At 33.3% G+C, this 24,555-nt stretch overlaps 2 protein-coding genes across 4 annotated transcripts in view; both read left to right on the forward strand.

Annotated features, from left to right (window-relative positions):
* The window catches only part of LOC126778820 (ribosomal RNA processing protein 1 homolog), a 171,248-nt gene that overhangs the window by 105,119 nt on the left and 41,574 nt on the right, over window positions 1-24,555 (forward strand). The gene's annotated exons all lie outside the window — the stretch shown is intronic.
* Window positions 5,350-24,555, forward strand: part of LOC126778843 (putative fatty acyl-CoA reductase CG5065) — a 38,254-nt gene continuing 19,048 nt past the window's right edge. Inside the window, exon 1 of one of the 3 annotated variants that reach the window (XM_050502547.1) lies at window positions 5,350-5,485. Coding sequence is in view for 1 of the 3 variants with exons in the window: in XM_050502546.1 (XP_050358503.1) it covers window positions 15,007-15,044 (38 nt within the window). In the remaining 2 variants the exon portion in view is untranslated. Of the gene's footprint in view, window positions 5,486-14,951; window positions 15,045-24,555 lie in introns of those variants that run through there. The other 2 variants (XM_050502548.1, XM_050502546.1) reach the window with 2 other exon arrangements.

Genomic DNA, 24,555 nt, shown 5'->3' on the forward strand with positions numbered 1-24,555 from the left:
TCCTCGTGAAGTTTTCCTTCACCGTCAAGCACGAGATGAATTATAAACGCAAATTAATGATAAATTAATTCTGGATAATATTTGCGTAAAGTTCTTAGTGAGCGTCTATGTCGCGGAAGGAGTAACCGTGCTAAATTTTATGTCAATTGGACCTATAGTTTCGGAGATCTCGTGATGAGTCAGTCAGCTATTGGTATTTCATGTAATATATAATATAGAATTAGTTGGCTGAAGTGGAAATGGGCTGGTCATGACTCCAGGCGTATTGATGGCCGATAGAGCCGAAACATGTTAGAGTGGAGACCACGCTTAGGCAAACGTAGTGTAGGACGCCCTGTGGCAAGGTGGACCGACGATTTAAAAAAAAAAGGTGACAGGTACGGGATGGATGCAAACTGCCCAAGATCGGGATGGTTGGCGTTCTCTGTGGGAGGCTTTCGTCCAGCAGTGGACGGCAAAAGGCTGAAAAAAATATTATTTATTTATATAGACTAGTTGCTATTATTAAATTCACGTGTAAAATAAGTACACATTTATTTATATATTTCTTACAACTAACATTACAAGACAGTCTCAATGCGATAATATAATATATAATAATAATATAGTCTCATAAAAACAAGATATACAATGAAGATTTTCTTAATTAGTTCACATACCGTAACCGTAACAGCCTGTGTATGTCCCACTGCTGGGCTAAAGGCCTCCTCTCCTCTTTTTGAGGAGAAGGTTTGGAGCTTATTCCACCACGCTGCTCCAATGCGGGTTGGTGGAATACACATGTGGCAGAATTTCAGTGAAATTAGACACATGCAGGTTTCCTCACGATGTTTTCCTTCACCGTAAAGCACGAGATGAATTATAATCACAAATTAAGCACATGAAAATTCAGTGGTGCTTGCCCGGGTTTGAACCCACGATCATCGGTTAAGATTCACATGTTCTTACCACTGGGCCATCTCGGCTCTAGTTCACATAACAATTATATTAATATATTATTTAACTGAATTTAAAAAAGGTTCTCATTTATATATAGATATTTTTTTTGTCTGTATGTATTCCATTGTTGGCTTAAAGTGCGTTCTTCTTTTTGGGAAGCTTGGATTTTACTCCATCACGCTGCTCCAATGCGAGTTGCTGGATATACTGTCCCTTGTGCCTGTCACTGGTTCGCTCACCCTTCAAACCGGACAACAATAATATTAAGTATTTATGTTTAGCGGTAGAAGATAAAAAGGTAGTACCTACCCAAGCGGGTTATCACAAAACCCTAGCAAGTAAATATTATGAATATACTAGTAAATAAAAATTATCTTCATCATCATTGCTGTACATAGGTCTCTACCCATGTGCGTAGGCGTTCCGCCACCCTCATCAAGTCCTCAGACCACCTGGCTAGAAAATACGTTGCGCTTTCCCTGTTAGAAATATCGCTTGGGAATTTTGTGTACTTTTCAAAGACGTCTTATTTATAAAATGAATTATCGTTATATCCGTGGAAATGTTCTGATTGTCGTAAGCCTTTACGTCAGTATGACGCATAATTTAATAACAAATTTAAGAAAAACAACTTTTTTGCTTCAAAAATTATGTACAAAAGAAAATATATAAATATATATTGATTATATTAACAGGATTATACTTATATATATAATATATGTTTAGCATCTGTATGCTTTTTCACTACTGCAAATGAAACTGATTTTATAATAACCTCGAATTTATCTTCTTTAAAGTAGAACTAAGAAATTAAAGTAGAACACTATATCATACAAATTGATGTAAATAACTAACTCGATAACACTTAAAAATAACTCAATAGAACACATCCAACAAATCACTAGTCGCGACAATAATGAATTAGTTACTTTACGTTTCTTTCTTAACGCTGATGTTGTGATTCAAGGAATCTTCTAAATATATTATATATAAGTAATATATTTTGAAACGTCAACGTCGCTATGGTTTACAGGTCGCCTAGTAATCTAAAAGTCGCAAGTTCAATCCTGACCACTTGGCTATTGTCGTCCCCAATCCCGGCACAAGCCTTATTTGAAGGTGTAAATTGGAATATTAGTGATTTTATGAAGATGAGAATCGCTATAGTTCATTTAAAAAGGAAATCCTATGCCGCCTATTTTCCGCTTTCTAAAATTCGACCAAATATTTTATATTTTACGGCCACATCATTTTAAATAAGAATAAAACAGTACAAGATAACAGCGATTAGCTCCCTACCTGCCTACTTTGGAATATTTGGAATATACCAAATGGACCACAAGATGGTAAGTGGTCACCATAGACATTGGCGCAGTAAGAAATTTTAACCATTACATTTCCAATGCGCTACCAACCTAGGGAACTAAGATGTTATGTACCTGTTATACTGGCTCACTCACCCTTCAAACGCAACAATGCTAAGTTTTGCTGTTTGGCGGTAGAATATCTGATGAGTGGGTTGCGCCGGCACAGGCGGGTTTGCACAAAGCCCTACCTAGCGAAAGCTATTAGTTTATCTTATAAAAATATTATTTGAATATGCTTGCAAGTTACTGAAATAGAGTACATTTTTGATTTTATTTTAATTTCGACTATCAAACAATGCTTAATTCCAATCGTATATGGAGTAAAGATCAAAAAACCTTAGATTTACATATTCCAAGCTCCCCGCTATATTATGCACTACAAACAGTTCTTGATTAATTTATCTCTATTATAATACAACACTATTAAACTTAACTATTTATATTTACTTTAATTTGACTTCCAAAGATAACATCTTCGTCATTCAAAACGGTAATTTTTACAAATACATAATATCATAGATTATTCAAGACATGATATCACCTCGAATGTCAAAGTTATTTATTTGTCTTTACTCCCTCTGTGCTTGGAATAAGATATACAGTTTTAAATATGATTTAAAGTCTTGTTTGTATTTCTTGATTAATATTATGATTTGATGTAAAACCTTCAATTAATTTTGACAAATGAGAAAGGTCATTACTGTGTCCATTTCATGAATAAATTAGTCTCTACAATTTTCAATCGAATGTATCAATTCCTTGTGGCGGAATATATTAAAAAAAAAAAAAGAAAAGCGCGTCATCACCCGTCACAGAAAAAGAATGTTATTTTTGGCGCGAAGTTTTGGTGTTTCGGACAAACAATTACGTTGTCAAGGGTTATTTATCGTTTTGGTAGGTTTTTGTTAGCATTTAATGTAACTAATGGTATTTGTTTGTTATTTGTTTCTTTTAATTATAAAGTCATACACTTATTAGTATATTCTTTTCAAAAAAGATTTTTTTCACAGCCTGTAAGAATAGTATACATATATTAATATAAAAACAGAATTTTCGATATCGCCTCACCAAAATAGAAATATATTATAAATATGAAAGTACCTCTGTATGTCTGTTTGCTTGTTAGGATTTCACGGCTAAACCACTGAACATATTTTGATGAAATTTGATTAGAAGCAAGATTGAACTACAGGGGAGGATATAGTCTACTGTTTATAAATATAATTTGATTAAATAAAGTGAATAATGTGAAGTGTCTTCATTGACCGTTGATTCATCTTTAAGAGAATACGAACTTAAGAGAGCAAGCTATAATATTACTTCTAAACTTCTCCAAAAGAATTTTTCTTACCTAATTTGTTTATTATTAACTGAAATGAAGCCAACAGTCAAATTATGAATGGCGCATATTATATATATATAATAGTTTAATTACGGAAACTTCTTTCACGCAGTGGTAACCTTCAGAAAAATACTCGGGGCATTGGGGGGGAGCCGTGTTCTGTGGGATTCTTATTCTCTAAAACTGCTGCGATAGCCGTTGTTAGCATGTGGACTACAAACAAGCTCTCCTCAATTTATGACCACACTTTTTTATCGCTGGAAAAACGCTTTACGCGTTTCCCCCACGGGAAAAATGGGAGTCTGTGGGGCTCGCCGGTGTCCCAAGGCACCGAGTGCACCCCGAACATCGGTATACGCACTAAAAACCAGCGGTACCCTTTCCATCTTAGCGAGGAGCGCCACTGGATCACTTTCGCATGCTACCGTGGAACCACACTAACCTAACCTAACCTAAAATATTATAAATTGTCAAAATTTCAAACTACTGTGTTTTCTATATAACGAGACGAGAAGGATTTGCCCCTCACAACTCAATGGTAAGTGGCTACTATCACCCACAGACATTGGCGCTGTAAGAAATATTAACTGTTCCTTACTTGCCCATGCAACACCTTGGGTACTAAGATGTCATGTCCCTTGTGATTTTAGTTATATTGGCCCACTCACCCTACGAACTAGAATACAACAATATTAAATATTTCTATTTATCTCCAAGTCGATTTGATTGTCGCTACGTTCACAATTTTTCGAAACTTTATTCCGTCTAGAATTATAATAAACTGTTCTAACATTACGGTGGCATGAGCATTCGTTATTTTATCAGAGATAGGTTGCATCCTGTTTGTACTACGCATATCTGAAGCCTAAATCATTGGCAATGTTCCCAGGCCCTGACTACTCAATCCATCAATGGATTGCCTTTTGTGAATACTAAGCTTGGTTGAACATTCATTGATTTTATCAATCACCAAGTAAGTTTATTCGTTGCTTCATACATTACTAGTTCGACCAAATGGGAGAAGGGCGTTTTAGGTATCCTATGTATTTTTCGGTATGCCTGACAATGGGTATGCAAAATATCATAACAATCGGTAGTGTGGTTAAAAAGCGTAACAAAGAAACATACTCGCATCTAACTTTCGAATTTATAATCTTAATAAAGATTCTATAGCAGAGGATGAGCGAAATAAATGCAAATAAAGCTATGACGATGTCTTCCTGACATGATTAGCTACGGACATATTATAGTGCATATATGTGTGCAAACACATTACACAAATGCACTCTCAATCCCCGAATTCATAATCCGATGTAAATCCTTACAACGGAAAGAGTTCAGGCGCAGAACATCGGCTTAATGTGTTTTCCAAGATGATTACATACCACGGGTATTTAATTGGAAACATTCAGTTTCCTACTATCTCGGCAAGAAAACCCAATAACTTTTATATTGGCGACGCGAAAGTTGAACCCAGGACTTCGAGTGGCCTAAGCTACTAGATCGATCAACGAAATATATAAACAAAACTATATAACAGTATTCAAATTATAAATAACGTTCGATTTTTGACACATAATAATTACATCTTATTCGTAACAAATCGTGCGCGTGCACATTTTGGCGCTAAATATCTATGTAAAACGAAGCTTGGAAGGTTGCGCTCAGTTGCATTGCATCCGTCGCTCGTAACGGTCTTGTGTATTGTTAATATTTTGAACGTATGATTATATACGTAAATTCTATAATATTATATTTATAAATGATATATTGAAGTTTTTTAATAATATTATTATTATTGAAGTGATTTTATTCTAGTGTTAGTGATTTTTAAACGGTGAGTTATTAATATATTTTTATTTTTTTAAATATTCATTTACTTTATCGTGATTTGAAAATTTTTGATTTAAAAAATATATATTTTATAGTTGAAGAATTAAAAAAGAATCCCTTACTGAAATACAATATACATTATTTATAACAGCTACATAATTTTAATTTCAACAAAATCTATTGATAGATTATACTTTATAATTTTAAAATCGAAATTAAACTCACACAATTCAAGTAAACTCTTATAAGAAATTTCTAATTGCTATTTCATAAGATTAAAACGATATTTAGTTCTGGATTATATGTAATATTTATTAAACAGTTAATTATATGCAGAAAAAAATATATTAATAATATGTCGATTATATATTAATAATATGTCGAAAGACAATTAAGTAATAAATGCTAATCCCTTAAAGAGATTTCATCAAGCAAACACAAAGATGAAATATAGACGGATAAATAAGAGACACGTAAAATGATACATCTAAATTACGGTAATACATAAAAGTAACAAGCTGTGTGAAGGGAGCCTGTGTATTTAGTCATGGTTTAATATATATCCATTCAAAGTTTAATTCAAGCCCGTTCAGTAGTTTTTTTTTTATAGAATAGGAAGGCGGACGAGCATATACCACCTGATCGTAAGTGGTCACCAAACGCCCTTAGACATTGGCATTGTAAGAAATGTCAACCATCGCTTACATAGCCAATGCGCCACCAACCTTAGGAACTAAGATTTTATGTCCCTTGTGCCTGTAATTACACTGGCTCACTCACCCTTCAAACCGGAACACAACAATATCAAGTATTGCTGTTTTGCGGTAGAATATCTGATGAGTGAGTGGTACCTACCCAGGCGAGCTTGCACAAATCCCTACCACCAGTGTTTGCGTAAAAGAAAGATTCATCCATCAAATTCAAATTATTTATTTGCAGTTTCATTTTTGATGTTACAAAAATAATAATAATATCCTGGGACATTAATATCCCGTCACAACAACCATGAGATGGTATGCAAATGTCATATATATGTCTATGGTATAATAAATTACGTACAATGCGCGTGCGCTTTCTACGCGAATATCCCACGCAAATATTATGTTTTGACCATATTTAGTAATCCTTGGCATCCAATAATAATGAAAATTTAAACAGATTTCTGATTAATAAAAATTTCAGTCTCTAAATTATGATATTACATTACATTTTTATAAGTACACAATTAAGCAAAAAATAATGGCAGAAAACAAACATCATTGAGGGAAAATCAACATAATTTGAATACTCCCTGCAAACGCGATTATAATATTACTTGATAACCGACAAGGCTTTTTTTCATGTGCTTAATTTGTGATTATAATTCATCTCGTGCTTTACGGTGAAGGAAAACATCGTGAGGAAACCTGCATGTGTCTAATTTCACTGAAATTCTGCCACATGTGAATTCTACCAACCCGCATTGGAGCAGCGTGGTGGAATAAGCTCCAAACCTTCTCCTCAAAAAGAGGAGAGGAGGCCTTTAGCCCAGCAGTGGGACATTCACAGGCTGTTACGGAAGCACATGAAAATTCAGTGGTGCTTGCCCGGGTTTGAGCCCACGATCATCGGTTAAGATTCACGCGTTCTAACCACTAGGCCATCTCGGCTCAAACTTTAATATAAGCAAATATGTATCAATCTTATGTGTATTATTTGTAAAGACCTGACGTTTCTTTTGAACACCTTAACCTCAGGATCGTATGTAAATTCTGTTTTTTATGGCATTACTTGCCTCCAACAACCATTCTGTGTCTTTTTTTCCATTCTTCGCCATTCGCCAGCGACTTTTCCGAACCGATATGTTATAGAAACCTTCAAGAGCGGACTCATTCCTTAAAGGCCGGCAACGCATGCAAGCCCTCCGGTGTTGCAAGTGCCATAGTCGGTGGTAGTCAATTACCATAAGGTGAACCTTCTTCTCGTTTGCCCAACCATACATAAAAAAGTCAAATTAAATTACATTAGTCCGATTGAAAAAATTAAACACAGTTGCTGATATTATTTACTCGTAATGTATATTAACTTAATCAAACGGACATACGATAAGAACTGTTTATATTTTACAGAGTTCAAAGAACGTTTCTTAAAGTTATAGGTTAAAGGCCACCACCGCCCATAGACATTGACGATGTAAGAAATGATTAATACCATTCCCTACATCGCCAATGCGCCACCAAGCTTGCAAACTAAGGTGTTATGTCAATTGTGCCTGAAGTCACACTGTTTGATCATTCACTGTTTAAATCGGAATGCAACAATAATAAGTATTGCTATAGAATATCTGTTGAGTTGGTGATACCTTCCCAGACACCACCTAGTAACTTAATTCCTATGTTCGTGTATAACATTAGTCTATTAAGCGATTTTCATGTTTATTTTTGTTAGCCACAAGTTCACATCTCAAATACATAGCTACCCTACATTGTTAAGTTTTTATTTGAAGCATACAGTGCAGTGACAGCCTGCGAATGTCCCACTGCTGGGCTAAGGCCTCCTCTCCCTTTTTGAGGAGATGGTTTGGAGCTTATTCCACCACGCTGCTCCGATGCGGGTTGATGGAATACACATGTGGCAGAATTTCAGTGAAATTAGGCTTACTCACGATGTTTTCCTTCACCGTCAAGCACGAGATGAATTATAATCACAAATTAAGCACATGAAAATTCAGTGGTGCTTGCCCGGGTTTGAACCCATGATCATCGGTTAAGATTCACGCGTTCTTCACTGGGCTATCTCGGCTTTATTTTACAGTGACTCTCACAATTATTAAAATTATATCAAATTAAAAAAAAAACTACAATAATAAGGATTAAATTAATTAATTATACAATTATAATTTAAAATATTCGTTTGACTGACTTGAAATAATATTAAATATTTAAATAAATAATGAAAGCAATTAAAACAACAAAATTGTGGGATTTATATTATAAAGCCGGTTCAACACAACACCATTCAATATTCGAGACAAGCACCATTGAATATTCATGCGTTATAATTCTCGTGCTCAGCGATGAAGGAAAACATCGTGAGGATACCTGCATGTGCTGTCACAAGAGTAATCATTGGAGCAGCATGGTGGAATAATCTTTAAGCCTTGTCAAGAGGCAGAGCCCAACATTAGAACACTTAGAGGCTACTAGTTCTGAAAAATGCGTGGATTGAATTGTTGCTGGATCACGTGTAGTGTAATTACATACACTTGTATCTTCTTAACAAAAGAGTTACTACTGTGTTTCTTCTTGGTAGAATCCACATTCCGAACCGGTAGCGCTGGACGATTTATAAGTATTGTCACTTGTATTTGAATTAAAAAAAAAAACTATTTTTACTTTACATTATACATACAAAGCCTCAAAGTCCCTGGACGCTGTAAAATCGATGTAATCCATCATTTAAAGTAACCTCCTTCGTCAACTCACGGTTGTATAAAATCCCAAATTACAATGGTATAATAAATGAGAAATTTATTTGTTTTTTTTTTTTTCGAATAATGTTTTCAAATATGTGTGCTCCTTCAATTATAGGAGACCACAAAAATGATTACTAAACTGAATTCTCTGCTTCTTCCTGCCCTTATCCCCACTACGTGGGGTCGGCACAACATGTTTTTTCCTTTCACTTCTCCCTGATACTTATCATCTAAGTACTTACCCCTTTCATACACATACCCTTTATTATGCAATACATCCACACTTTCTTCGGCCTCCCCCATCCCCTATATCCATCATATATATATATATATATGTATTATGATATAATAATTTATTTTGAAAGTGAACAAATGCATCCAGACAGAATGCTAAGACAATAATATTATAAATTGGTGATTATCGTTTGTATATTGTATTTTCCGTATTAGCCAATCAAAAAAGAATTATAATGCTCTTCCAAAAGTAAAAACTACCAATCAGAAGTGACTAATAATGTTGTTATCAAAGCTGCCATTGGTCGATAACTATAACCATCTCACCTAGACTGTAACATAACCAAGACAAAGAACTGTTTTACAGATATATAAAGTAAAAAAGTACTCGCATGTGTTATGAACTTGCTTTAAGAGTCATTTAATACTATCAACGCCTTATTTTCTACATTTTTATTTGATTATTGTATTTTCTTACAAAATTTTAATGTGTAAATTAACTAAAGATAATAATATCAATTGCTATGTAATTGCTATAACTTATCGTTTATGATAAGTAACATTGCATCTTGGTTTTGTCATACCCACATTATTTTAAGTGAAGAGTTTAATTTGCTGTTCTTTATTTTTATGTACAGCCCGTGTGTTGTATATGTATATGTAATATTTAAGGATGTTAATCTTGTTTTCTCAAATATTTAAAGTAAATTGTATTATTTTGTTTGAGAAATAAATTCTTAAGCCGTATATATAATTTATAACATTTAATTAGGTATTAAATATTAAATAAAATACTCCATCAGCTCGCTATGGACACAAACGTCACTTCGCGCCAATTCTAATATATATTCTATTTTTCCCGCGCTCCGCGATGTGTCACCCTAGCCAAATGGATAGATACAGATAATATAATTTTAGAACATAAGTGAAATATCAATTAAAAAAGTTATTAATCACAAAATTATGAATTTAAGGACATTTTATCAAGACACGAGAGGAACAATTCAAATTCAGTTAATCATGTAATAAAAATAATTTATAAATCATCTCGGTATCCCACACTGACATCTAACATTTACGTGTCTAAAACAATAATAAAAAAAACCAAATGAAGCCATTGACAGCTAAGATGTGTAAATTGCCAGTGCTATTTTCCACAGACAATTGCTAACAATATATTCATATTATAAATTACTAATTAACATATTATTGTATAGCCTATTAGAACCACAAGAGGGGTAAAGACAAATAAATAACTTTGACATCGAATTGAAGCGATATACACTAGGAATTCACGATAAAATGTTGTTATAATGTCCGCGGAACTTTGGAATTGGAAGTTAAATAAAAGTGATTATAATAATAGTTTATTGGAATAGTGTTGCAATATAAATAAAGGTAAATTGATCGAGAATTGTTTGCGGTATACAGCAAGTTCTGCTTTGTTATAAGCAAATCACATGGGATAAATTTAAGGTTTGTTTATATTTACTCCGATTAGAATAGCGTATGTGTACACCACACAGGTGTTCTGCCCTACCGAAGTATTTGTAACTCGCTGTTATTTCAACATAATATTAAGTTCATTAATTATTTAACCAGTTTCGAATCACGCCACGAACTTGACCGAAATTCTGACTTTTTCGTACAATGATCTCTTTCACTTGAAACACTTAGGAATCGTTCGCATGAGAGTTTTACCAGCGTTTCTATAAGCACTCACTTCATTCATCCGTGTAATGTTGACAGGCTACTTATGGTGATATACTATTTTGATGCGTGTATTATTGAAATGTTATAATTATAACGGTCAATATCGCATATCACTTTCGACATTTCACGACCGTTTTCTGCGGTGAGTTTCGAGTTTGTTCTTACAGAATAAACCTATAGTTATGTTACGCACGTTATTTTATACGATTGAATAGATATTATGATTTTTATGGGCTCGCACAAAGTTCTACCATAAAGCGTGTTTATTCCTGTCAGCATTATTTCGGTCCATTTTAATCCTTAAATGATATTGTTCAATAAATGCACCAGCTAATTCAAATTATGTGTTTATTAATACATAATTTTTTTTTATTATAATTGGGAAACACCACGTACATTATACAACAATTAACTCGTTTACACACCAATTTTTTTTCCACTTAAAACGAATTCAAGCAATTTAGTAAATTATAAATAATTATACAGATTCAAAAAGTTAACAAAACAATATCTTGAAAAAAACGTTGACCTTTTAAAATCCCTTAATTAATATTTAGGTAGATACATATATAGGTATTTACCGAATGAAATTAAAAGTTCATTTTGAAGTATATTAATTAAAGGCATATTTGTATGAATAAGATTATATGGAAAATAAAAAGAGCTTGGAGTTAGTATACATTGTATTATTGCACGTATACATTCAAAATCTATGTTCGCTTTAATCTTAGTTCCCAAGGTTGGTGGCGCATTGGTGATGTAAGCGGTGGTTGACATTTCTTACAATGCCTATGTCTATGGGCGGTGATGACCACTTACCATGAGGCCCATATGCTCGTCCACCTTCCTATTCTATAAAAAAAAAATAACCATTTTGTAAATAAAGTATAATTATAATTTATTGCTACGATTTCATTTTAAAAATGTAATTGCACGAAATGATATTTTGAATGCTCGTTTTGATTCCGAGCGCTTATTACGCTGCGTTTATTTTAACTCCCGTGCGAACGGTCCCTTAATCGAGTTAAGGGCCCAAACAAATTATACATATTGCAAGATTTTTACATCATAATATGATGTTATTGCAATAAATTAACAACCTTGATAGCCGACTTTCTTATCGGCATAAATGTTTTTTTTTTATTGAAATGATCTCAACGTTGTTTAGTGTTTTTTCTATTATTTAGATTGGGTTTTATGAGTCTGCGTGTTTTTATTTATATATTATTATGTATCTCCAGTCCAGCCCAGTCCAGCCCAGCTTCAACTAGTTCAGTTCTAGCTTCAGTTGAAACTGGCCATTTGATATTAATACAATAAATACGTAATACCACAGACAAAACCGTTACAATATCTAAACAAAGCAATTACATTTAGAAGTGACGTTTATTTTTTTAATAGTATTGTGGATTTATGTACTTTAGTGCACTTACATTCTTCCAAAGTCACGTCTGTTGAGGATGACACGAAGAACGATCGCTAAATATACTTTTATCTTTGTGAGAAGAATTTATTTATGAATTTTAAGCAATATTAAGCGTATTTAAATAATTCAACAGTAATTAGATAAATAATGTCAATTAAATATGACATAAAACAATTTTTATATATTAAATTGCAGAATAAGAAAAATAATGATAAAAATAGTTTCAATTATTTAAATTTGGCCGAAACCTTGCCGGATAAGCGAGTGTAGTGTTTTTAGGGTCCATTTATGTATGCCACATTCACTATTTATCCATAAAAAAAACTTTTAAATGCCTGAACAGGCATTTGGAATGGGGGACCGTTAGAATCCTTACATCATCCCCATTGACACTGAATTCGTTTTTTTTTTTAAATTATAGATATGTTTTATTTTTAATCTTTATTAATTGTAATAAGCTTTTGAATGCTTTGCCTGAGTCCTTATTTCCCGATAGGTACAATGTTGGTGTCTTCAAATCCAGAGTAAACAGGTTTCTTATAGCCAAGCGTGCTACATCTTAGACCGTATCGATGCTTAACATCAGGCAAGTCAACTGTCAAACGCTGGCCTATTAATAGTAAAAAAAAAGCTAATCCCGGTCCCGCTCGGTGGAGACGACGATGAGCTGTCCTATTTGCCAACCTCTCTGAACGTGAGAGAGAGGGAAAACAAACTTAAACAGTATTTGTGCACACTTTTGTGCTCTAAAATATTTTCTTTGCATTCTACGTACATTTTAGTAAAGGTATTAAAAAAGTTACTAGAATCTATATTTAAATACGGTAGCTTTTGTTATTTCAAATAGATTGCGCGACAAGCATGTTTGATGTCTGGTGCTGTAAGGAATATTAACCATTCCTTACATCACCAATGCGCCACCAACCTCGGAAACTAAGGTGTTTTGTCCCTTATGCCTGTTTGTTACGTATGCTTACCATTCAAACCGGAACACAACCGGAGCAATACTGAGTATTGCTGTTTGTAGAAATAATTGATGGCCGGGCTTGCACAAAGTCCTGCTACCAATAAATAAGGCTTTAACACGGCCTTAATCAAGAACATATTCTTAAAATTATTTTCTTTAAATATAAGGAAAATAAAATTTCGCGCATTGAGATCGGTACATTCATAAACCGATCACGTCTACGTCACTGGCTCCAGTTTATAAATAAATTTTCCTTAATGTACCTTTAAAATATATCTCTACGAATAATATATTTACATCTTTAGCCAAGAGGACAGGGTAAATCTTGTAAGGTTTTGGAGGCTGAACGTTAAGGATTCTTGCTTAGTTAAAAAAAAAAATGATCAAGAAATTCAAAAATGGATGCCGACAACATCATAAACAAAAAAAATGATAAAAATAATATATTAACTTATTACTAATAAACTTATTAATGATAATAATACTTAATAATTATTAAAAATACATGCATACATATTATTTGGAAGGTTTTTTATAAAAAATCGTCAATTTTTTACAAGAAAGGACAAATTTAACTTAAAATGTACTTTATTCAAGATACGCTTTCTTACTAAGCACTTTTTAATAGCCATTTTATAAGCCCTAGCGGCCATACCAGATTACGTACGTGTAAAATAAGTATGAAAATTTCTTTTAACTTTAAAAAACAAAAACTTTAATATTTCACCTAAGGTTGCAATTTAAATAAAAATCTTAATTAACGATAACATTTCAAATTAAATAAAATGAACCTATCTTCCTGTATTATTGTTATTATTTGTCTTTAGTATTTATTAATTCAACTATACACGATATTTAACGTATTGTAAGTTATAACACAAGACAAGTTGTCAAGTTACAACTACAGTGTCAACTGTATGAGTTAACTGACAGACCTTACTCACACATAGCCTTGAAGCGAACTGTCAATACTGAATATTAGGATAAGACCATAGATAATTCAGTATTTTTTAATGATTATTCATATTCTTTATGGTATCAAATTCAATTTTTTTATATAGAATAGGTAGGTGCACGAGCATATGAGCCTGATGGTAAGCGGTTACCAACGCCCATAGACATTGGCATTGTAAGAAATATTAACCATCGCTTACATAGCCAATGCGCCACCAACCTTGGGAACTAAGATGTTATGTCCTTTGTACCTGTAAATACACTGGCTCACTCACCCTTCAAACCGGAACACAACAATACCAAGTACTGCCGTTTTGCGGTAGAATATCTGATGAGTGGGTGGTACCTACCCAGACGAGCTTGCACAAAGAACTACCATCAGTAAACTTTATTTTCGTTATGCGTTGATAGTAAGTCAGGATAAGTATTAAACGTAAAGCGATCACAGATAAATTATATAAATTCCACTGATCACAAAATACAATAATTTATTAACAATTAATGAATAAAAACGCGCGTTTGGCCTCTATGTTTGACAGTGAAATATTATTACTTTATTTCTTATCCGTGACATTGGGTTGAATTATATGTGGTTCATTAGTAAGACTAAAAACCATATAATTATATAAATTCCTAATGGCATAACTAAATAATATTAACATTACGATTGCACTTTAATATTATAAATGCGATTGCGTTTTTAATGAGGTCTTTTGACGTGTTATTGCTTAGAGATTGTTTTATTTAGGGGCCGTAGTGTTATTGCTTTGCTCTTTTATGCCAGAAATGAACGGGAACCAATCAAGAGTTAACAAGTGAGTTATAACATTAAAATTATTAATCATTTGAAAAATTAATACTTGCGACGTTAGGATATTAATATTTTTTAATTTGAAATTTCGCAAATGGGAATTTTAAACTTTAGGCATATAGATTATTTTATAGTGATCTTAAAGATCCACAAAAATGGCAGCAACGGATATACCTACATATATTTTATAGATAACTCACAGTAAAATTTTCTATCTTTAAAAAAAGTGCAAAAAAAAAACGAATTATATCAAAATAAATAACATTATTTTAAACGTTTTATAAAGATACATATTGCGTTATGAAGATTGCAATTCAAACCAGTGGTTTTGGAAATATTACTTGATATTTAAATTAACGAAATAAGGTTACGATACGTTGTATAAGTAGGAAAACTGTTTTACGGCAACGATATCGTTTCGATTCGATTACGATAAAGTGACAATTTGTTTTTTTTTATATATCTCATTGGTTATAAAAGTAAGAATAAAGATCTTATTTTAAACATACAAAATCAAGACGGACAGGTGGTAAAAGATATGATAAATATTCTTTCAATGTCTAAATAACATATATTTAAAATAAACAGTTATTTTTAAACTGTATCTGACAAATTCGGTTAAAGCCTAAAATCGTTGAACTTGAAAGCTGTTTGGCATAACAAATGCTGCCTTTTTGTACCGAATTAAAAAAAAAAGAATCGTTCTTAACTTGTCTGTATATATATTTTAGGTATTTTCGTGTATATTTTTTTGTATGTAATATTCTTAAATTGGTATAGTGTTTTATTCTAAATAAATATAGATTTATTCAAGCATATTTTTATGGATAGGTACCGTTTACTAATCACATATTCTACCGCCAAACAGTAATTCTTGGTAATGTTGTGTTAATACACGTCAAGCTTATATTTGTCATCGTAACAATTAAATTTTTGTCCAATGGCCAGGAGACAATCATTTCATTAACAATGTGTGCTGTAATCACTCACTAATCCTTACTAATATTATAAATGCAAGTGTGTGTGTGTGTATTTATTGCTGTCTTTCACGTTTTAATCACTCAAAGGAGCATGAAATATCGCTTTCACGATGGTAGCACGCGAAGGGCGAAGGCGCGGTCGGAATCTAATTGTATTATAAACATCTTATACGCAAATTTTGCTAAAGATAAAATTTTATTCCAAATAAAATTATGTATATAAAAAATATTGAGTTACAAGTATCAAATGAGTGACAATCGTACCTAAATGAATATAATATATAAAAATTAAATTAAAGTACCTACACAGTCAATAGAATTATTCGTTTATTTAATCATAAATATTAAGGTTGTCGTGTTTTATAAAATTCTCTTCAAATAATTTATACGAAAATAATAAAAAATCATATTTCATTTTTATAAAATATTTTTAAATACCATTCGTTCCTCGGTTCCAAATATTTGAAAATAAAATACCTGAAAAGAAATTGTACATAAAATAGCTTTATATCTAAGTTTGTTTTTTATGTAAAACATTTCAATTTATGTATTTATTAGTGACTGTAATAGACTAATTGTTCAGCGCGGCTATACCTGCGGTACACGTCACCACTGGTTTATTTTAGCGTATTATAAACTTTCTAAATAAACTGCGTATCTAAACCAATAAGTTTTAAAGATTAACGCGCCCACAAACAAAGAAATCGGCCCCATACAATAGTATAGATTAATAAATGACAGCTCTCCTTGTATGTAGGCAGCCTTGCAACCATAGTATGATTAAAATATCATTCCCAATTGACCCTGCATGATCGCCTTCACAGGCCGGCTACGGTCAACCTTTTCGTTCGTGACATTTCGTTAATTCGGTACAATAAGTTATGCACATCGAGCGTTTATTGCGTAATTTGTAATCGCGTACAGCTATTCGCTTGACGATACGGTGGTTTTGCACAGATAAGGAAATATTCGAATTAAAAAAAAAAAAAAACAAATAAGCGAGACTATAATAACTAATATTATAAACGCGAAAGTGAGTATTTGTTTTTTCAGAAAATGACCTAATATCTTACACGCGGGCGAAGTTTTAGTACGGAAACTAGTGGATATATAAAAAGAGTCATGTTATTTGATAAAGAACATTAGTTAGCAAATAATAAGTTCACAAACAACTAATGGCAATGTAGGAATCATATTTTCAACATTATATTTTTTTATATAATCGACTTTTTCTATAAAGAATTAATTTGACAAATAATTACCGGACAAATTATCATTACATAATATATTATTTGATAAATGATTGATTTAATAATTTTATCAGTTATAATAGAAAATATTAACTTTATCAACAGCATTGCTATTCTGTAAGAACTTACATCACTCACCCGTGAAATGTTGACAACCGACTTATGATGATATACTATTTTGAGGCGTGTATTCTTGTTATGTTATAATTATTATGGTCAATGTTGCATGTCACTTTCTGACTTTTCACAAACGTTCTGCGGTGAGTATCGAGTTTGTTTTTAGAGAAAAGCCTTACAGCACGTGAAAATATTTGTTAATTGAGTGTTTGTCTAATGATATTTTACAAAACGATATGTTTGTCAATAGAATTTCAAACTGTTTTTGTATAAGTCAAATATTAGTGATATATTTAATTTATTTCACTTGCAACACTCACGGTATTTTTCGAAGAATGTTTAACAAGTGTCGAGAGAACTATAGTTATCATATATATTATCATAGTGCGGTCGCGTTGTTAACTTCAAGACGATGACACTTATCGAGCATTTCTCGACACATAACATGGTTATGTACTCCTGAACGAACTCCTTTTGATCACAATTTCCTCCAAAAACGCATACCAACTGCGCAGGATATTATTATAGTGCTCGAGTATGTGATCAAACACAGGTGCACTCGCGTGCCGATGGGACAGCAATCGACTGGAAAAACAACATGCTTTCCGAGGTACAGGAGTGTAACTTTCAACTTCCAGACTCCGGAAAAAATCCAATGACCTTTTAAATTTAACCCCGGTGCCTGAACCTTATAGTTAGCCAACGAGGCAGTTGGAAAAAACATATCTGTTTCCGGTGATAGATAATTTATTTTATGAAATAGTAAAGCGGAAATTTTAACATCTAAAACGTTTAGTCGACATTATTATTATGTTGTCATATAAAATAAAAAACAGCATGTAAATGTCCCACTGCTGGGCTAAGGCCTTCTCTCTTTTGAGGAGCAAGTTTTTAGAGCTTATTCCACTACTTTTCTCCAATGGTCACGATGTTTTCCTTAACCGCTGAGCTCAAGATGAATTATCAACACATATTTTGAGTGAGCCAGTGTAATTACAGGCACAAGGGACGTAAAATCTTAGTTCCCAAGGTTGGTGGCGCATTGGATATGTAAGAGATGGTTGACATTTCTTACAATGCCAATGTCTAAGAGCGTTGGTGATCACTTACCATCAGGTGGCCCATATGCTCGTCCGCCTTCCTATTCTATAAAAAATATATATATATTAAGGACATGGATATTCAAAAGCACTTGCCCGGGATTGAACTCGGAATTATCGATTTGGATTCTAGTTTTCTAATCACTGGGCCATCGCTCATGTTTTCGTTTATCGAATCGATGTTACAATTAGAAGTAGGTCAGGTAGGTCAGGTAGGTTACGATCAAACTTCAAACTTCCTAGATTTGTTTTTATAAATGTAATTTATATATTAATATAAAGTACTTATGTAAAATTCATTAATAAATAAGGTATATAATTGCTTTTTATACAAACATTATATATGCTAACTATGTATGTATATATTTTGAGGTAGAATCTAAATTCCGGACCGCTGCTTACATTAAATCTAATCTTATGTAAAAACGGTTTAAAATTATTTTGATTTCATATTGATGATAATATATTGAAGTACTTACAAATATAGTTTTATCTTAGCTACTGTAACAATCATGACCGCGTGGAATGGTGAAAATGCTAGCAGCCTGTCTCGTTCAATAATTACTTCGATTTTATGGACGAAAAATTAACTAGTATCCAGGGTAACTGTTCTGGAAACTTTTATTGGAGGACAGGGGTTTGTGCAAGCCAGTCTGTCTCCCGCCAAACAGCAATAACTAGTATTCTTATGTTCCGGGTTTAAGGGTGAGTGAGGCAGTGTAACTACAGTCACAAAGGACATAACATTTTAGTTCCCAAAGTAAACGTATTGGTGATTTAAGGAATGTTTAATATTTTTTACGGCACTAATGTGCATGTGTGGCAGTGGCCACTTACCCGTGTGGCCCGTGTGCCCGTCCATCTACGTATATTATTATATGTTTATGTCTATGAAGTCAAAATTAGATGTTATATATTTTATGAGGGTTTTCCAAAGGCTAAAATTTTAACTAAAGCACTAAAAAGTTTCCATGTACATAATTACGCTCCGATACTCTTTCGTGCTCCGTGGTGAACGAAAACATTGTAAGGAAATCTCCATAAGGCACACAAGATATCAGCAGTACAGCACAATAACAGGCTGTGAATGTCCCACTGCTGGGCTAAGGCCTCCTCTTGCTTTTTGAGGAGAAGGTATGGAGCTTATTCCACCACGCTGCTTCAATGTGGGTTGGTGGAATACACATGTGGCAAAATATCAGTGAAATTAAGCACATGCAAATTTCCTCACGATGTTTTCCTTCACCGTTTAGCACGAGATGAATTATAATTACAAATTAGTTAACATTTAGGTTAAGATTCGCGCGTTCTTACCACTGGGCCATCTCGGCTTACACAAGATATAATTACGATTATATATACATATATTTATGAATACATATGTGTTATTGCAAATCTGTCACGTATATTGCGTAATGACGCTGATGCAGCGATTGGAAGGTCGACAATGGTGCCGTTACAAGATATTGATTAACAAATAAATAGCTGAATACAATATCATACATTATACTAAACAGCTTACATAGCTAGTTATAATTTGTACTATATTAAATCAGACATTTTTGGACGCGTTCAACTCAAGGTCGATTTTATTGATTTAAAAAAATAACCGATAGAAAGAAAAGAGTTGATATTTAAAAAAAAAAAACTTTTTTAATATTATAAACATCGACAAAATATTTTCTTTTTAAGAAAATTCCTAGTGTGATGTATCCCGATTACTATTACGACATTGACTATAAAATATTTTTTTATAGTATAGGACGAGCATATGGGCCTGATGGTAAGTGGTCACCAACGCCCATAGACATCGGCATTGTAAGACATATTAACCATCTCTTACATCGTCCGTTATGCCTGTAATGATACTGGCTCATCCTTCAAAACGGAACAAAACAATATCTAATGAGTGGGTGGTACTTACCCAGACTAGCTTGCACAAAGCCCTACCACCATTTATAATATTTAACTAGCGAGCTATTACAGAATAGCACTGACGAATGTATGCCATCTACAATAAATAGGCAAGAACTTTTGCCTGACGAAATCGGACGGTTAAATAGGAAATAAACAGTTAAAGTTTTCGGTTTAATGAAGATGATGTACTCCTAAACGATTTCGGCCACGGCGGCCAATCTCAAGAGGGATTAGTCAACTGCGGGCAAGGACATATTATAGTGCACGAGTGTGTGCGTCTACTCCCTCATTTCTATAATCCGATGGGACGGCAATCGGAGAGTTCTGGTGCAAGACCAGGCTTTACGTGCTTACCGAGGCACGGGAGTGTACTCACTTCCAACTTCCAGACACCGGTCTGCTACTGAGATTTTCCGACAGAAAAACCCAATAACTTTTTTTTACTGCTCTGACCTGGGAAACCCGGGGATCTGCGACCATACATCGAGCTACTAGACCAATGAGGCAATCAAATCAATCAATCGGGCTTATTAATATTATTATAATTACTCAGTATTTCTTTCTCTCTATAAAGGGTACTAATTTATATTATTAGTACTTCTCGTAAAATAAATTTGAAAATTGTTAAAAAATCATTAATATTTAAGCCATATACAATCTTGTGTTGAGTACATAAGATTGTATGTATGATTGATTGCCTTGCAGAATATAATACATATTAATTTGGTTGAATTGTTAACAAATTCACCAACGCATTAAAATATTAGATATGATTGCTAGTTACTTACGGCGTTACGTTCGTGATTATTATATTTGGCTAGAGATGACACTCAAGGAGATCATTTATTATTCTTTGGAATGTTCATTACAAAATATAAAATTTCAATATTAAGAATCGTTAGAAGTTGGTCAAGGAGATACAGGCGGACTCTCGGTGCATACATAATGCATTGGATTTGATTCCCTTAACGATATCAGCGAATACCATTTTAACTTCAACTCGATTGCAACGCAAATAATATATGTAATGCGTTTATTTAATATATTTAATGTATGTAATGCCTTACTGAATAAACTCATACAATATACATAAAACTTATACCATAAAATGCAGCGCGTGCAGGTTTAATGGTATACTTAAGTAGCTGCACTTCGCAGTTTTACACGTCTTAAATTTAGACTATAAATATAAATATTTTTAACGTATAGGTAAGTGTACGAGCATAGGGGACAGCCTGATGATAAGTCACCAACGCCCATGGACATTGGCATTGTAAGAAATGTTAACCATCGCTTACATCGCCAATGCTCCACCAACCTTGGGAACTAAAATGTTATGTCCCATGTGCCTGTAATTACACTGGGATATTCAGCCTTCAAACCGGAACACAAAAATACCAAGAACTGCTGTTTTGTGGTAGAATATGTGTAGATGAGCTTGCAAATACCACCACCAGTAAAATATTTTCAAATCAAATTCCTTTACTCAACTTAGATGCTTTAAACTTACTTATTGATTGTCAAATTAGAATCTAGCACCGGTTCGGAAAAACAAATATACTGACATGATCCAGTGAAAGAAACTTTTTTTTATCATGTTTTGTAATTGTTTATCAGTTTTTTAAAATGAAAAGAAATAGTCAAGAGGCGATCGTTTCATCCCCAATAAACTCAGTAATTGTATAATAATTACCTTTACAAAATTATTACAAATTATTATATTTACAAAATTTAACTCCTAGATTTTAAAGGAGATGTAAGTTTATATTAAATTCCTACATTTTTTAAGAAAGAGCCATTGCTATTAATTTGTTATTGGCTATTGTTATTAAGCAATTCTGAATGACGCGAGCATATATCTAAATAAGGATTACGATTTAAGTATATATGAACCAAAAAGGCGAACATGTCCACCGACTTCGGTATGACACAGCATCCCTGAGAGATATTGTAAATAGGTTACGAAGATTATATACGTAAATAAACACGCAAATGCATTTAAGACACGCACACAATCATAAAACGAATACACGCACACGATCACGCACGCATATATCTACACGATTAAAAAAGACTTTTTTTAAATATCTAACTGAAAAAAAAAAATTAAACCAATATACATAAATACTTATACCAGAAAATGAAGCGCGTTTCGGAGTATATAATATCATGTTCTAGTAACATATTTTTTGCTGCGTCTGCTGTTTGATAGAGTGATTCGTAAGGAAGGTTTTTTTTTATAGAATAGGAAGGCGGACGAGCATATGGGCCACCTGATGTTAAGTGGTCGCCAAACGCCCTTAGACATGTTGGATGTCAACCATCGCCTACATAGCCAATGCGCCACCAACTTGGGAACTAAGATTTTATATCCCTTGTGCCTGTAAATAAAATAAGAGGAGCTAAGTAAACAAAACCGAAACAGCTTCAGTCAAGTGGACTCTTATATACTTTTGAATCTTATTGTTTAAAGTATAATTAATGTTGTAATTTGTTAATTTTATTCTATTGGTTATTTTTCTTTCTTTCCATTAAATTTGTGCAATGAAAAATTTTCATTGCACAAATTCAATGTTTTCACAAATTTCTTTATTATTACAAAACATTAAATTTGTGTAAAATTATTACAAAACATTTAATGTTTTGTAATAATAAAAAAATGTCGCTTCGTTGGCGGCCGTTGGTAACTGCGTCACAGTTATATATTGCAGTTATTATCGTTTATGTATGTTTCTGATCTCGTGATGATTCTAAATAAATAAATTATTATTATTAAAAAAAAAATCGTCGCGTTACAGTATTAAATTGAATGTGCACCACTCTGTCGGATTGAAGATTTAATTTAGCTAATTAATAGATTAGATTTAACCTGTTCAAGAAATATTATAGAGCAAGTATGCACAAATTAGAATCGAATATTACTCGTTCACTCTGACCATGAAATTGAGGCGGTGGACCAACAACGTTACGTACTTTCCGAGATCTACATATCTTCTTCTAATAAACTGTTTTTGAAAGAAGATGCCAATAGCTTTTTTTGGCCCCAGTGCTTAAATCCAGAACCTCAGAAATTGTCGTTATATTAACAATATGCATAGGAATGGTTAGAATTGGCACGAATTTATGTATTAATATACGACGGTAGCTGGGATGGCTTCGCGCTGCCGTATGATCGCATAAAGACCGAGCAGAGCTCAGCACGGGAGGGGCCGCGGATGCGTTATATCGACACGTTCCCGCAGCCTCTCCGATCTGTGCTGAGGAACTCACTAAAACTACTGTGATGGCTACAGTAGTTTTAGTGAGTAAGGTCTCATCTCAAAGGGTTCGGGTACATTTTTTATTCTTCCACAGCGAAGAAAAAGGAATTTAACTCGTTACAGTTTAACTTTTAGATCAAAATATTTATCTTCTATTTGCGAGTCCGGCTCATCTATTTCGGGCTTACTCGTAGACATCGACCCTGACTTTGCTAATGTTTGCCAACTTGTTATATATTTGTTTTGACATATCCTTCACATTGGGACGTCATACTCGTAACATATACTATGATACTGTAAGCGCAAATATTTGACATTTAAATTCGGTTCGCGATCAAAACAAATACACGTTTTAACGATATCACAAGTAATGTGCAAATAGTGCGAAAATTATTAAAGTTTTCAAGGCTTTGTAATATGAGCTAATACGAGCTTTTTTATTAACTGCATTTGTTTCCTCTATCTATCTATATATGTATGTCTTATCTTTTATTTTAATGTGCCTGTATATTTATTATTATCATTCTAATTTTAGGGTTCACAAAACTGCAAACCTCTTAATCTTATGTTAATTCAATGAAGAAGTCATTTGGATGCTACGAAGTCTTGTGGCTTCCCACGGTGCGTGATATTACGGAAGAACGCCGACTGGCCCGCACTGACGCATCGTGGGAAGAGTATCATGTGTGTAATAGCAAACAAATCCCGTATCCGCGAGTCGGTACCTTCAAAGGTGCGATGTGATACATTTATCCTTGAATCTCGAGACCGATACAGATTGACACGCACCGTTAAAGTCCTCAGTGCGGTGCGGGGCTGTCCGTGGTCGTCGGCCGAACGTGAATAATACACAGAAAAATAAAATTCGAGCCCAAAATAAATTACATCCTC

Source organism: Nymphalis io, chromosome 27 (genome assembly GCF_905147045.1).
Source record: "Nymphalis io chromosome 27, ilAglIoxx1.1, whole genome shotgun sequence".
Lineage (NCBI taxonomy): Eukaryota > Metazoa > Arthropoda > Insecta > Lepidoptera > Nymphalidae > Nymphalis > Nymphalis io.